This window comes from Colletotrichum graminicola (genome assembly GCF_000149035.1).
Source record: "Colletotrichum graminicola M1.001 genomic scaffold supercont1.26, whole genome shotgun sequence".
Classification (NCBI taxonomy): Eukaryota; Fungi; Ascomycota; class Sordariomycetes; order Glomerellales; family Glomerellaceae; genus Colletotrichum; species Colletotrichum graminicola.
Window position 1 is genome coordinate 38,821 of NW_007361030.1, and position 15,750 is coordinate 54,570.

At 51.8% G+C, this 15,750-nt stretch overlaps 5 protein-coding genes across 5 annotated transcripts; 2 read left to right on the forward strand and 3 right to left on the reverse strand.

Annotated features, from left to right (window-relative positions):
- Window positions 1-574: 574 nt before the first annotated feature.
- GLRG_06810 (starch binding domain-containing protein) lies at window positions 575-1,774 on the reverse strand (the record flags this gene model as incomplete). Its single annotated transcript, XM_008097350.1, has 1 exon — window positions 575-1,774. One exon carries the CDS (start codon window positions 1,772-1,774, stop codon window positions 575-577), a length of 1,200 nt encoding a protein of 399 aa, XP_008095541.1.
- Window positions 1,775-4,075: 2,301 nt separating this feature from the next.
- GLRG_06811 (cutinase) lies at window positions 4,076-4,948 on the reverse strand (the record flags this gene model as incomplete). Its single annotated transcript, XM_008097351.1, has 3 exons — window positions 4,076-4,087; window positions 4,147-4,457; window positions 4,549-4,948. The coding sequence occupies 3 exons, from the start codon at window positions 4,946-4,948 to the stop codon at window positions 4,076-4,078; spliced, it is 723 nt and encodes a 240-aa protein (XP_008095542.1).
- Window positions 4,949-6,985: 2,037 nt separating this feature from the next.
- Window positions 6,986-8,186, forward strand: GLRG_06812 (BNR/Asp-box repeat protein; the record flags this gene model as incomplete). The annotated part of the gene is made up of 2 exons (XM_008097352.1): window positions 6,986-7,506; window positions 7,568-8,186. The coding sequence occupies 2 exons, from the start codon at window positions 6,986-6,988 to the stop codon at window positions 8,184-8,186; spliced, it is 1,140 nt and encodes a 379-aa protein (XP_008095543.1).
- Window positions 8,187-9,207: 1,021 nt separating this feature from the next.
- On the forward strand, window positions 9,208-12,728 carry GLRG_06813 (glycosyl hydrolase family 35; the record flags this gene model as incomplete). The annotated part of the gene is made up of 10 exons (XM_008097353.1): window positions 9,208-9,324; window positions 9,420-9,496; window positions 9,554-9,740; window positions 9,797-9,912; window positions 9,973-10,348; window positions 10,401-10,535; window positions 10,587-10,843; window positions 10,894-11,085; window positions 11,148-11,371; window positions 11,428-12,728. 10 exons carry the CDS (start codon window positions 9,208-9,210, stop codon window positions 12,726-12,728), a joined length of 2,982 nt encoding a protein of 993 aa, XP_008095544.1.
- A 682-nt stretch (window positions 12,729-13,410) lies between these two features.
- On the reverse strand, window positions 13,411-15,356 carry GLRG_06814 (uncharacterized protein; the record flags this gene model as incomplete). The annotated part of the gene is made up of 4 exons (XM_008097354.1): window positions 13,411-13,448; window positions 13,505-14,342; window positions 14,397-14,976; window positions 15,067-15,356. 4 exons carry the CDS (start codon window positions 15,354-15,356, stop codon window positions 13,411-13,413), a joined length of 1,746 nt encoding a protein of 581 aa, XP_008095545.1.
- Between the last annotated feature and the right edge of the window lie 394 nt (window positions 15,357-15,750).

Sequence of the window (15,750 nt, forward strand, 5' to 3'; positions counted from 1 at the left end):
TGAACAAGAACGTATCAGGACAGAGAAGAGTAAGCACTAAACCGAATGGACCTTGAACGCTAGCAAGGCAGACAAGCCACTGAGACCTAAGATTTCTCATAAGGATTGAGGCCGCCAAAGTGTATTGGCCGTATTGCTCATTCGGCGATCTGCGGCAAATGTGGTAGGTTTTGGCCTCCCTCTAAACGCCATGGATAGGTTTCATCAGTCTTCTAATCGAGGGCGAGATTGCACGTGGATCTCGCCATCTAGAACAGGAAACAGATCCTTCGACCCGCTGAGGCCTAATGTGATTGCCGAGCTACGACTTCGCCTCATCATCATGCAGCCATGATTAGGCAACACTTGTGAAAAGTATATACGACTGGTAGCAGGCAGACTCCATTCACTTTAGCGAACGTTCAAAACTAGGCTGAACCATACTGAAAGAACAATTGTATAAATGTCTCCATCGTGCTGATACTCACTACGCACAGCAGATACAAGGTCACACAAATATGGACATACTGCATGAACGATTGAATCCAAAAACCAAAGCGCTTCACCATCATATTCCCTGCTGATTCAAGCCTCGTCATTTCCAACTGCTGCCGATAGTCACAGCTGTCAAACAACTGCGCGGTACCGTATAGGACCTGTTTGGGTCACTTTCCCATGTCACCGTGCCGTCTGACGCCAAGTTGATAAACTTGTACTGGAATGCCGTGCCCGCCGGTAACGACACCGTGTAAGTCCACAAATTGTTGGTGCTTGTGTATTGTGCCGACGATAGTGCTGGAGCCGACGCCACGTTCCAGTTGCCCAATGCAGTAATCGAGCCCGCAACCTTGATGGTCTGGCCCGGGTTCGTCTTGACAATCTCGTCAAAAGTCACGGCCACGTTGCTCGCGATGGTGCATGTACCGCTGGTCGCCGTCGCTGCAGCGGTGCTTGTGCGCGTCGAAACAGGCGGGCTACTGCCTCCACCACCGATAGCGATGTCAGCGCATGTGAGGTAGACCTGTCCTGTCTGGAACGAGTTCCAGCGGAATGACAGAAGAGTATGGTTTGAGAGATAATTGGGGATCTTGATCTTCTTGGTGACGGTGTAGCCACCCGCAATAGAGGTGTAGCAGGACCCCAAACTGGCGTTATCAACGCCCTGGCATGCGCGGCGGCTGCTGGCTTGGAATGCATTACAGGTAAACCAATCGTTCCTCCAGCAAGCCTCTTCCGAGGAACAGTCCGGGTTGTAACCACAGCTTTGACCCGAAACATCGGTGCATTTCAGGGTGCCCCGTTGGAAGCAATCTTCAGCGGCCAGCTTCTCGGCCTCGGTGGGGAGATAGTTCGGGGTGATAAACTGGTCTACCAGGGCCTGATCTTGGCATATGCGGTAACTGAACATGCCGCCATGGTCGCCGTTGTTATCGACGCACCACTGAACATCGACCGTCTGGCCACTGGTGTAAGTTGCTATTGGGGTGCTACCCCAGTTGTTGGACGGTGGATTGTAGTCCACGCCGACCCGGGCGTTGTAGCCGCAGGGCCCGCTCCGGCCGACGGTAGCAGCGGTGACGTCGGGCCAGGCGGACACGGGCTCTCGAATTGTGCACTCGGGACAAGAATCTATACCGACCTTTTTCTTGTAAGTTAAATATGACGGCCAAGGACATCTCGGACTACCTGCCTCGGCACCCAGTCTGGTACGGCTGGAAGGAACGGCCAAGTAGCCATGTCCATAGACAAAGCCGATAAAAAGGCTAGCAATAGCCAGGTTGGTGGTTGACTTCATTTGGATGAACCTAGGAAGCGATCTCGGATGACAGTATCAGAACTAAAGTCTCAATGAGTACTGCAATGGATGCTTAGGATTATCTCCTAACGAGGTCGAAGGGCAGCACAAGCCACTTTTGTACCATTTGAAGCTTGCAGTCCATGAATAACTGACTCTTCGGCTGGACGCCGACTCTCACGAGTCACTTCAAATGGCCAACCGACCAGCCAAAATGCTGAGCTAATATATCAGAACAAGCAACGCCGAAGTACCTCCAACCGAGACGGGCCTACCCGCATAAGTTTCCCCGGATCAAAACTCATACAGGCAGTCCTGGGTATCTCTAAATGGCATGCAGCCCATGGCGGAGAAAAAGTCTTGCTAGTGTCGGCCGCCATACCTCAAACTGGCAAGCTGTCCGGGGTTAATAGGTCCGTTTCCTAGCCAGCATCTGAACACCTGCTATGCGCCGACGCCACAACCTAGGCTCGATCTATCATAGCTGCACACACAATCGTAGAATATATTGTCTAAAGGTCTTTGACGACACCCAGATGCTGGCTCAGGGCGGAGTTGTGCGGAGTCTCCTGCAATGAGGTGACATCCCGTCCTGCAGATCATATGAACTGTCAAACCTGCAGATTGGAGTGAACAGTACAAGGTTATGGCAGCTTTGGCGTCCAAGAAAAGGCCCGATATGGGTATACTTCCCCGCCCCTCATGTGACAACTCCACTCCCATAAGAAGTCCAGCCTAATGAGAAAACCTGGTCTGCTGTGCTGAAGAGCCTTCAACCTCGGCCAATAGCGATAGAAGATCAAGCTCAACTGTATTACAAAAGTCACTTATAGCCAACCCGAAGCTGGATTTCTTATGCGCCATCAGACCCCAATTCAGAAGTGTACCGCTTAGGAAGTGATATGACATCGGAATTCGGCCCAACAATCTTGTTAGGATTACTTGGATTCTCAAATTAGGCTCGGATTAACAATTCTCTAAAGTCAGAAGGTACACTGAGGAGGGGAGAAACCATCGGAACATCCATTGTGGGACGTTTGCGAAACAGCCGACCTCCTGTGGTCTAGCTAACAATATAGAATGGGAGCATGCCAGTACCGCATATTATCGTGAAGGCTTCACAACAATTGACGCCATTCCGGCTTTTTCCACCGACGTAAGATGGGAGAGCTTGAAGTTCAAGTGATAGCTAGGACTGGCCATAATTGTTTTCAGTCCTTTGCGAAAGGTTTCATCCACCGCAGCTGGGGACAGCTCTGTGGTCTTGAAGTAGTAGTAATAGTAGTAGTATTGTTTGACGCCAGGATATACAGTCTAGTGGCAAAGGGCGCCGGCACAGCCTATCTAGCTAACTTTACAGTCCATTATTCCCCCAGGTATTGGTCCTAGAAGCACCTTACGATGCGTCTGGGCCCTCTTCCTGTGCCCAGATTTACAGTGCGAATACAGAAGTCCAATCAGTAGATTCCCGCAAAGGTACCTACTCGAAGCGAATGTATGCTTGTACATCGGCTGGAGGGTATACAGTGAAAAGGTACATGATAGTTGTCGGGAGGTCAGGAAGAGGAGAAATGTCAGTGTCAGCGTAGCATCAGCGCCAGCTGAAGGGTGGAGTGTTAATATGGTGATGCATATCATAGTGGTGGTAAGGGAAGTATGTAGGTAGGTATAATACGGTATTATATAGTAGAGATGTTGTAATGTCAGCGCAAGCCCCCTGCTGACCCTGAATGGCCCTACCATGACCTTGCAGAGAACTGAAAGCTTGAAGACCTGGTCTACTTACCCTTCAGGCTGGAGGATAATAAGCTCTGTTGCTACGTAGAGTGAGTCGGGTAGCTGTAAGGGGCTGGGCCTCGTCCACCTCCTTCTAATTAATTTCAGATAGTGACGTAATTAATACTTCTTGCAGGGCGGGCGCCTTTTCCCTCCAAAAACCTTGAAAGAATAGAAAACAAAGAGCGCATATAACAGCAAGCTTTGCTTGATAGACTGCATATTACTGGATTAGATGATTACTTGACGGGCTACATATGCATGCCTGACCACGTCGGGACGCACACCCTTATGATGACCGTATATCCGGACTCCCAAAAGCGCTCATTTATGTCCCCAACCACTTAGCAATAAACGCATGCTCCCGGTGGGCAGTAGCCTCGGCTACAGCTGAAGCTGCAAAGCCCCTTGTAGCTTTCATCCAAACCGGCAGCAGGGCAACCGTCCCGCCCATCGCCTCCAGGGTTTGGTGCCGGCTGACCAAAGGCTGTGCATTCACACTGGTCGCCTGGGCAGTACCCATAGCTACACGCAAAGCTGCAGAGGCCCGTGTAGTTCTCTGTTAGGCCAGCTTTGACCCTGCCAGCAATACAAACGGAACCGCCGCCGGGTGGGTCTGGCGACGGTTGCGAGCCGACACACTTCTCCCTGATAAACGATGCGGCTTCGTTGGTGTAGACCTGGAAGTAGTTCGTGTGCGCGAGCTCGCCGCCGTCCTGGCCGGAATTAGACGCGCAGACGGGGTCATCAACGTTACACCACGAACGCAAGACCCCAGCGAAATTGTTCAAGCTATCGGTAGAGGACTGGGATCGGGGCCACCTGCCCGAGAACCCGGCTCCGCCCCCGACATTGTAGCTCTGGTTGGGGACGTGGTTTGGGTCGCCGAAAAGGAGAGCGGCGCAGACTATTTTTCACAAGAAAATATTAGCTGACTATATAACATCACTCCACCTGAAAGCTTCCTTCAAAGAAAGTGCTATGAAGGGGTCACTTACTCTGGTTCGCGGGAGCAGCACTCGGGCTTAGTCCGGAATCAGCAAGCATGTCCGCTATAACATTAGCTCCTTGGCTGTACCCGCTTAGAGCGACCCTGGAATTGGGGCAGCGCTGGGTGTACGCCTGTAGCTGAGAGATACCGGAGGCACGGCCTGACTCGACGGAGCCGGTGCTGGTTGCATCGTACCGGATATCTTCGTAGTCGCAGCTGGCGAGGCCGTTACAGGTTGCGTCGTAGAGGAGCTGTTGTCGGCCGGGGTAGGGTTCATTCCACCCACGGCCGAGAAAGATGTGGAGATTGGTACATGACCCAATGCCGTCTGACTGCCGCTTCCTCGGAGCCGCGGAGACGAGGAGGAACAGGTTGAAGAAGGCCGCCGCGGCCTTAGGAGACAACATGGCGGCTGACAGGGCTGATTATTATTATGATGCTTATTATCAACGTTGCAGGAAAAAGCAAAACGTCTTGTGGTTACGACAAATCCAACGCATGTAGAAGAATTCTGGGAGACGACGCAAAAGAAACGGGAAGCGGGGACTACGAAGCCTTTATGCGTCCCGTTATCACAGAATATTACCCTGGGTCTCTTCTTGCATTCAATCTCAACATGTGCTAGGTCCGTCCAACATCGCTGCCTGAAATGACAATTCTTGCGTTGCCAACTGTATCGGTGTCTTGGGCATATGTTCATCGTACGCAACATCGGAGTTTGATTTCCAAAATCGTCGAAGCCATGGCCGCATGCTGTCATTCGCAGGGGTGTCTTGCATGCAATATCAGTTGTTGAGCGGGGGAATACGAGAATCTATGCAGTCATTAGTTAGTGCCTCGCCAAGTTCAAATCCTGCCATGCACTCGACCATTATCTGAATGACAGGTTGGTCACTTGACTTTTAGCATATAGCCAAACAGGAATGTTGTATTCTTTTGACTGAATGTTGCCATGCGTCTTACGTATAAGACGTATGGCTACGTAAGATGTAATTATGGCCTAACTTCTTATCACCTTATACAGTATGGCCACTTTACAACCCCCCAGCCCCAACCCCCCCTTCAGTGTTCACCCAGCCTCTTAGTAGGTTTTCTTCCTGCAGTTCTTTCCTAGGTGGCCATTTTGCTTAGTCGTCTCTCAGGATTTAAGCTGGCCTGCCCAGAAAGAAAAACAAAAGCGAACATCATAGCTTCTGCACCCAATGGCCCCCTGTTGACTCATATGAATTGAGCACCAACAACCAATTATCACCCAAGAAATATTAAGTCGGGTAAAATGATTCTAACACATGTATCGAGATTGCGTCATTTTGTCTTTTCATCTGATAGTCTCTTTAGTCCTTTGGGGCATTTCGCCTACCTATCAAGCAAGTGATTGCAACGCATTAACCAAAGTGTGAGCTTTCTATTGCAAGCCGGGTGGCTGTTAATTGTTGCATCTACAAGGACTCTAGTTTATGTGAACAACTTTGGCAGAGGTCTATGTGTGTCTAGATGTGAGTCCAATGGAAAGCAAATGTGCACACTCTGCGTTTAACAATCTAGTGTTTGTCTTGACTAGAACAGAAGATGTGGTAATCCTTAGCTTGGACCTAGACTTTGTTAGTGTCGGCTAGTAACTCATAGAATTAAATAACAAGCTAGCACAGCCAAGGATTAACTCCACGATCAGACGGTTGGCCGATACAATTGGTGCGCATCTCTGGCGCCCAGCCACAAACACCCAGTACCTGACTCCATTTCCCCGCACGAACCCCACAGACAACCTGGGGGAACTGGGGGTTTCGAGAATGGATGATGCACCTCGATATAACATTGCACCGGCCCTCACAATCCCAGTCTTGTTTATTCTAGTGTAAGCAACTCAGTGGAGCTCCTGCGTCATTCTTAGAGAGAGCTGTTTGTTTGGTGCGCATACCCAAACTCAATAGTTGTGACGAATAGAATGAGGCACAACAACAGGGTCCATGATTGCTATGCTAGTGTACAATCGTGGCTTCTATCACGTCGTGACAATAGTTCTCATGTGTAGAAGTGGTCACAGTAAATTCATCATCGACACACGTTTGACAATACACAGCACCAAGGCCTTGACTGTTTGTCCTATGGCTTTTCCTAGACCTCTTCTCCAGTCGGGAAGAATCGCGATAGTTGAGAAAAAGATTACAGGTCATCACCACATGACTACCGAGGTAACCGAGGTGGAGCTACACTGCTAGTCCAGGGCATGTCACATCGCGCCATCTTGGTATAGTCAATAACGCCAATACAATTACACATCTGGTACCAGGGGAATGGAAGTGTCGACTAGGGATGCAATATCCGGTGTCACCATATAAAAGGCCTCATCGTCTCAGTCCGGAAAGGATCTGTTATGTCCGTCCACTTCGTCCGTCAGACGTTTCATAATAACCTACGGCGGTCGTCAAGTTGCAGTCGCCAACATGATGATCCGTTCCGCCCTCATTGCCGCTGTCGGCGCTCTTACGTGCGGCATCGCGTCCGCCCTCGAGACTTTTGAGCGAAACCTTATCTTCCAGCCACCCGACAACTACACTGACCCTCGCGTCCTGTATCCTCGTACCGTCCAGCTCATCGACGGCCGTCTTCTAGCTACTTGGGAAAACTACTCCCCCGAACCTCCCCTGGTCTGGTTTCCCATCTACGAGTCACTCGACGGCGGCCTCACCTGGGAAGAGGTCGGCCAGGTCCACGACCAAGTCAACAACTGGGGCCTGCGCTACCAGCCTTTCCTGTATGAGCTGCGGCAGGACTTTGCTGGCTTTCCTGTCGGGACCATTCTCCTGGCTGGGAACAGTATCCCCACCGATCTCAGCGAAACCCAAATCGACCTGTATGCTTCGCGGGACAAGGGTCGCACCTGGGAGTTCCTCTCCCACGTTGCGCGTGGCGGCCGTGCCATTCCTAGCAATGAGGAGACCCCGGTGTGGGAACCATTCATTCTGTAAGACTACGACGTCCTAGATGACTGGTCTACTGGGCGTAGATACTGACTTACATCCTAGTATCTTCGAGGATGACCTGATTCTGTACTATGCCGACCAACGCTCATCCGAGCATGGGCAGGAAATCTCCCACCAGACGACCAAGGACCTTAAGAACTGGTCAGACGTCGTCATTGACGTAACTTACCCAAGGTATACCGACCGCCCCGGCATGCCGTTTATCACCCAGCTAGCCAATGGCGACTATATGTACACATTTGAATGGGGCGGTGCCGATATTATCACTCCCTACTCGTTCCCCATCTACTACCGCATCGCCAAGGACCCTCGCAAGTTCGCCGATGCTCCCGACCGCTATATCAAGAGCACCAACGGCGGAGTCTTCCCTATTAACAGCCCCAATGTCGTCTGGTCTCCCGTCGGTGGCTGCAACGGCACCATTGTCGTCAGCAGCAACAGCGCTCCTCTCTTTATCAACCGCCGTGGCGGTGACCCCGACGCTTGGGTAGCCTACGACTCCCCCGAAGCCGGCGCCTACACGCGCAATCTGCGCGTTTTCGAGGAGGATCCCGATTACCTGATCATTATGGGAGCAGGTGTTTTGCCTCCTAGTACTACAAACAAAGTCACCGTCAGCGTGCTCAAACTTAGCAATCTCCTAGGCCTCAAGCAGGCATAATTATTATTAAATATCACAAATTGTTAAGTAGACTCTCTGTTTGGAAGAGCTTAGTCAAGTTATATGATGCGCAAACAAAAAATATATTAGTGATTACTCAACATTGCTCACGATGTCAATTGTGTCAGGGACAGTGCGGTGATACCTGTGACTTGGGAGGTATGTATTACTGAAGAAGAATCAAAGGAACTGGCCATCGTATCCTCTATTGGAGTATATAGTCACGGATGTAATGCTTGTTCCGAGTCTACAGCTGTGTAGGCAGGATGCAACGGACACAGCAATATATGCGTATATTGCTATCAACAGTGGTCTAGGATGGAAGTCAGCTAGGAACAACAGCTCGCAGACGAAGGTGAAGTGGGTGCCCGAGATTGGCAAATCAGAGGCCAGGTGGATCCAAATCCGGATAACTCGTTGCAGTCACCAAGTAGCGTCTGTAAGTTATTCCAATAGAGAAAATTGGAAACGAGCGATACGTCTTATCTATTTTCCCGTCTTCGCCAGACTTTGCTTCACTCATTGCATGGACAAAATTCCTTGTGCACGATTGGGGGAAAACGCGGGGCTTTCGAGCCGGGAGGATGAACAGGGGTTTGGTTGGATATCCGACGAATGCCCTCTCTTCCCACCCGATCAAGTACAAGAGTGGCACGCATCCTGCACGTCATTTCACGTTTGTTTCTATGTACCTATTAGCACAGGTGCCTATGTAGACTGCTGTAGAAAGAGGGGAAGCCTGCCGGGGTGAGATCGCAGGAAAAAGGCGATGCAGTGCCTGATGTACGCCGGCCATTCATGATGCAGTAATGCCGATGATTCCGCCGCTATGGGGCGACCTGCCTGCGGATGGTGTCGTTTCGGTCCAACACCTGGAAAGATCGTGTGCATATCGTTGATGTCAAAAAGACGCTGGTTCCTGGCTCCAGGAAGTCCCGGATGGTTCAGACTTATTTTCTATTGACAGCGTCGTCATATAACCGAAACTGGGTTCTGGTTGTAATATCTTGTTTCGAGCAAAATGTTACTATCTCGCCTTAAAGCTCTTGCCCTGTTGTCTCTGGCCTGGTTCGACGGTGTCGGTGCCAGGTCCATCGATGCAGGCATCAAGCTTCTCAATGGAAGACAGCAAGACATCGTAAGTACCCCGGACAGTGGGGGTTCAAATTGAGTATTATCCGACTTGAACCTTGGCTCATCTCAAGGCAAGGACAATCTTCTAACATAACATAGGTTACTTGGGATGACAAGAGTTTGTTCATCAACGGCAAGAGGCTGATGATTTTCAGTGCCGAGTTCCATGCGTTCAGGTAAATCTATCATTCTGGACTGCACTGCTCCAAATAGACATTAACGGCCGGCAATAGGATGCCCGTTCCGTCCCTCTGGCTTGACATCCTCCAAAAGATCAAGGCCGCCGGATACAACTCCGTTTCGTTCTACGTGAACTGGGGGCTGCTCGAGGCCAAGCCGGGAGAGGTCCGCGCCGAGGGCATTTTCGCTCTCGAGCCGCTCTTTGAAGCCGCCCAGAAAGCTGGTCTTTACCTATTTGCCGTGAGCCCCATAGTCAACAGAATGCGGGTATAACGACGATTTAATGTTTCCTTCAGCGTCCTGGGCCGTACATAAATGCCGAAGTCAGCGGAGGTGGCTTTCCAGGTTGGCTTCAACGAGTCCAGGGAGTCCTGCGAAGCAACGACGAGGCCTACCTTGAGGCCAGTGAAAAGTAAGAGAAGAGAAGGGCTATACCGTAAGGCATCCGCTGACTGAAGAAACAAAATCCCAGCTACACAGCTACCCTTGGCAGCATCATTGCCAAAGCGCAGATCACCAATGGCGGCCCTGTCGTCCTCTTCCAAATGGAGAATGAGTACAATGCAGCCATCGACCCGTACCCGTTCCCGGACTACGACTATTGGAAATTCGTCGACAACCAGTTCCGTAGCCAGGGCGTCGTCGTCCCTTACGTCAATAACGAAGCCTGGCAGCTTGGGGCCATCACTGCCTTGACCCCGGCCAAAGTCGACATTTACGGCCACGATGCCTACCCCCTGGGCTTTGACTGCTGGAATCCCACTGTTTGGCCCGCGAACGGCCTTCCAACTGATTGGCTTGCCACTAACAACAAGCTTGCACCGACGACCCCGTATACCATCGTCGAGGTACTGATTGGATCAGTTGCATCACCCAAAACATGGTACTAATCGCTTGTAGTTCCAAGGCGGTGGTTTCCAGCCGTGGGGCGGTGCCGGGTTTGAATACTGCGCAGCACTCCTGAATCACGAGTTTGAGCGTGTTCTTTACAAGAACAACTACGCCGCTGGCGTCACCATCTTCAACATCTACATGGTTAGTTGAGCATGTCGGTTGGATTCGTTGTGCCTGTCTGACTCTGGATAGACTTGGGGTGGTACCAACTGGGGCAACCTTGGCCACTCTGACGGCTACACTTCTTATGACTATGGAGCACAAATCAGCGAGGAGCGCCTCGTCAACCGTGAGAAGTACAGCGAGACCAAGCTACAGTCCAATTTCCTTCACGTTTCCCCCGCCTATCTTGTGGCTGACCGACACAACTCTTCTCTCGAATGGACGAACAACGACGCAATCACCGTCACCCCTGCTACGACCAACTCGACCAAGTTCTACATTGCAAGGTCCGTTACCGGTGTTGCCTACTCGTAGACGCCTGCTCACGTCATATCAGACACACCCAATACGAGTCCCTTGAGACAGTGTCTTACAAGCTGAAAGTAAAAACTGTTGGCTACGGGGAACTCGAAGTGCCCCAGCTCAGCGACAGCCTCTATTTGACCAGGAGAGACTCCAAAATCCACGTCAGCGACTACCCCGTCGGCGACAAGAATCTGGTATATTCCACGGCCGAAATCTTCACCTGGTTGGTGATCCCCGTAAACCGTATTGGCCGAAGGCCTTTCTGCTTATGCCAGTTATGTTTAGGAAGAAGTACGAGAACAAGACCGTCCTTGTTGTCTACGGCGGCCCCGGCGAACATCACGAATTAGCCGTCGAGGGCGAGGAGGCCGATGTGACCGACGAGAACGTCATTGAGGGCTCCGATGTCTCCATCGAGCAGAAAGACGGCTACACCGTCCTCGGATGGGCTGTTTCGGACGAGCGCAAGGTTGTTCGCGTGCAGTCCAACCTCTACGTCTATCTTTTGAGTGTGTCACCAACAAGAATCAAAGATGTATTGACTGTGTGACTAACACGCCCTTAGCCCGCAACGAGGCCTACAACTTCTGGGTCCCCCCGGCAGTCGGCGACTTCGCCACCTGCGACGTGATTGTCAAGGCCGGCTACCTCATCCGCAACGTTGCAGTCGGCGGCGACTCTCTGGGCTTCTCCGGCGACGTCAACAGCACCACCACGATCGAGGTCATCGGTGGCGTCCCGACCCCGCTCAAGAGCTTGACCTTCAACGGCAAGTCTCTCGACTTTGAGCAGAACGAACACGGCGTCGTCACCGCGACTGTCGATTTCGCTGTCCCCGAGATAAAGCTTCCTTGCCTGAGCCGGATGAGCTGGAGGTACATCGACAGCCTGCCCGAGATCAAACCCGGCTACTCGGACGAGCTTTGGGCCGACGCCGACCTGGAAGAGACGTACAACACCGCCCACCCGCTCAAGACGCCTGTCAGCTTGTACGGGGGCGATTACGGATACCACACCGGCTCGCTGCTGTACCGCGGCCGTTTCAAAGCTAACGGCGAGGAGTCGATCTTCAACGTCACGACGCAGGGGGGGAACGCATACGGAGCCTCTGTCTGGTTGGACGGCGAGTTCATCGGCTCTTGGGTTGGGGACGCCGTCACGCCCGGCCGCAACAGCACCTTCGCGCTGCCCAAGCTGACCAAGGACAGAGAATATGTCTTCACGGTCGCCGTCGACCACATGGGCCTAAACGGAAACTGGGTCGTCGGCGAGGAGCAGCAGAAGAACCCCCGCGGCATCCTCGACTACGGACTCTCGGGCCACGAGATGTCCGACATCAGGTGGAAGATCACCGGCAACCTCGGCGGCGAGGACTACACCGACAAGGAGCGCGGCCCCCTCAACGAAGGCGGCCTTTTCGCCGAGCGTCAGGGGTATCACTGGCCCGAGCCCCCCTCGCAGTCCTGGGAGGCCAGCAAGGGTCCCACTGTTGGGATCGAGACAGCCGGCATCGCCTACTACTCGACGACGTTCGACCTCGACCTCCCCGCCGGCTTCGACATCCCCCTGTCCTTGACGTTTGCCAACACCACTGAGTCCGCCTACCGCGCCCAGATATTCGTCAACGGGTACCAGTTTGGCAAGTTCGTGCACCATATCGGGCCGCAAACTCGATTTCCCGTGCCCGAGGGCATCCTCAACTACCAGGGTCCAAACCACCTCGGCATCACTCTATGGGCCATGGAGGAGGGCGGCGCCAAGATCGAGGGTCTTAAGTGGGAGGTCGGCATGGTCAGCGCGACTGGCTTTGGAAAGGTTGAGCCTGCGCCGCAGCCGAAGTGGGCCAAAAGGGAAGGGGCATACTGAATGTTGAGATTCAAAACTTAGGCTGCGCTTCCATGGTTGGCAAACGACCTGGAAATATCTTATCCATTCACGATGGACAGAGGAGACTGTTTCTTAGTTGTTCTTGATGTGGATAATGGGATGTGACGCTATTCTTCACCCGGCGGATATGTATTCGGAAAGTGCAACTTGTGCTTTTCTCCGTTATCATGGTATCAACTACTGGCATGTTTTGCCCCAGTCTCATATGGTACAGAAGTTGGACCTCAAGTACTGAACGTGGGCTTCCTGCACCCTTGAAACTTTACACGAGCAGCTTGGTGGGCTTCTTGATTTCCTGAGTAAATCCTCTGCGTTTACGTCATACCTAACGGTGTCTACTCCCACGGGAATCAGCGACATCTCACAACCTCCTGCTCCGTTGCATGTCAGTTCTGGACATGGCTACCCCTTTCTCTGTTCTGCTCAAGGGTATGCGGATCATCTCTTCGCTCGGGATAGTTGGTTGACATAAAGGAAAGCACATCTCTGATGAAGTTTGGTGCATGTTACAAATCCATGTAATTAACAGCCTTCAACTGCGATACATACAAGAATCGACCATGTATGACGCGCTTACCCTATTGTTTGCTTTACCCCCACGACATCATACCCAGCACAAAAGCCCCTATGCTATTCCTACTTAACTCAGCGCTTGCCAGTATCAGACATATTCGGCAGTAACAGTGCTGTACCGCTGGTCTGTTGCCAGTTAGTAAGTAATGAGATGCGAGATCAGCGTATGTGAAGCGACTTACTGTTATATATCAAGGTATACGCAGTTGAAGCGGATAGATAAACCGCCTCGATTTTGCAGTTCAGCTCATAATACCATTGTCCATCAAGGCCCCGGCGACGGGCAAGCATATTCTCCGGGATATGGCTGACATCAGCTTCTATGTGTACTAGCATGGAAACGTTGTCATCGCGAGCGACGGGGGCGGATCGTGGAGTTCGGTCGGCATAGATATCCATCTTAATCTTCTTGATTCGACCCTGACTTACCAAACCCGTCCACACAAAAGATGTGTAAAAGGGCTCGTTCTCGGAGACATTATCGCCGCGTTGGATGAACCACTCCATGGTGTACACCTTATAGCAACCATCGAGGCCGCACCAGTGCCGCTTCTGTTCCAAATTCTTGTGAAGCTTGACATCATACTTGGTACGCCATTCGGTTCCGTAATGCTTTCGAGCCTTCCGGTTCTGGATCCTAACTTGCGTAAGGTGCTCGGGGGACACTTGCGCTAGACCCTTCATGACAGCTCCCTGGACCACGGCTTGCCATGCATTTGGTGGCTGCATGATCTGGATGCTCTTGTCGATGGCGTTGCGCAAACGCTCCTTGAGGTAGTTAGAGGCCCCGAACCCGCCAACCAGGAGGACGGCACGAATTGGGACATTGCTGGCAGTGATCTGGTCCTTGACAAGTTTGATGCATTCAAGCACAACAGGTTCGAAAATCGTCTGGAGATCTGAAGCCTTCAAGGAAAATCGGCCACGGCTGATCCCTAGCTCCTTGTTGTTCCCCAAGCCTCCCACAGGAATAGTGTAGGTGTCATCAGGGGCAGCGCCGAGGGTAAATTGTCGCTTGACCTGTAGAAGATGAGTACAAACGATAGACCAAGTATTGATTGGTCGGAAACTGACCTTCTTCTCGAACTGTTCCATGGCCTCGGCCATGATATCGTCGTCGAAGCCGTCTTCTTTTCCAAGCTTTGCCTTTAAGAACTTGGCAAATCGCATGTTGAGGAAGGTGGAACCGCACAAAGCGCCGGACCCCGGAGCGGCTTCTTGAACCTCGAGGATGGGCTTCAGACTTGTGATGGTGTAGGATATCAAGTCAACGGTACCACCCCCCGCATCAACAACTACAACAGTGTCGTCAACATTGAGGCCGTGCGGATCTAGGCCGTGAAGAGCATAGATGGCAGCGGCCTCAGGTTCCGAAACTAGGTGAATAGGAGCGGCGGCAGTCAGACCCGTGGCTTTTTGGCAGGCCTGCCTGGTCTTATCCTTGGCGAGGTCCGACCAGATGGCAGGGACGGTGACGACGAACTCGAGAGGAGTGGTCTTAACGACTTGCTCGCCAAGTTTCTCTCTCAGGGTATATCTTAAGTGGGTACCGAGAGCCGAGATGTAGTCAGTCACCAATTTGTCTACATTTCGACCTCCCCTGCCCTCTGCAGAGACGGCTTGACCCATGCTCTGGAGAGAGGGATCGAGGTCCCTGGTACGATGTAAGCTAAATGATTCTAACTGGTCATTTTACCCTGAAGGACAGTGAAATTAGACGTGGACAAAGACAGGAGACACTCACAGCTTGAACCACTCAATGACTTCATCCTGAGGTGCGGTGATGGGGATGGAGAAACCCCACTGAACCTCGTCGCCAACATATCTGAGCTTGGTTGGGACCTTGTCGGAAGATTCGCCTTCAAGGACATTTCTGCTGATGGGCCATGTAGTGATTGCGGTCCGTCGATCGGGACGCTGGGTCTCAGCCCAAGCGACGCCAGAATATGTTGTTCCAAAGTCAATACCGACGACGATCTTGCGCTCGCTCACCGAGAGCTTCCCAAAGTCTTCCATCTTGGAAGATGATGACATGGCTTGGTTATATAGAGGAGTTAGGGGTGGGTAATAGAGAGGAAGAAAAAGAAGAAATTGATAAAGCGCCGACACCCAAGGTATTACGCAAAACGTATGTAGGCCAAAGTTTCCAAGAAAAGTAAATAGCAAAGCAAGGCAAGAACACACAGAGATAACTATCGACGTTAACACCCTGATTATTCTTGTTCTCACAAAGAAAACAAAACTGGGCTCGACGTGATGAAATGCGCCTCGAACCAAGAAAAAGCGGAAGCCGGAGGAGGGAGACGTGATGCTGGGAGACAAGACAGAAGCAGTGGCGCCGACGAGGTGAAGAGAGAAAAAGGTGGAAGCAAGACAAGATGCTGTCCAGACTGCCTTATCCAGTTGAAATGCAATGCCTGATATCAAC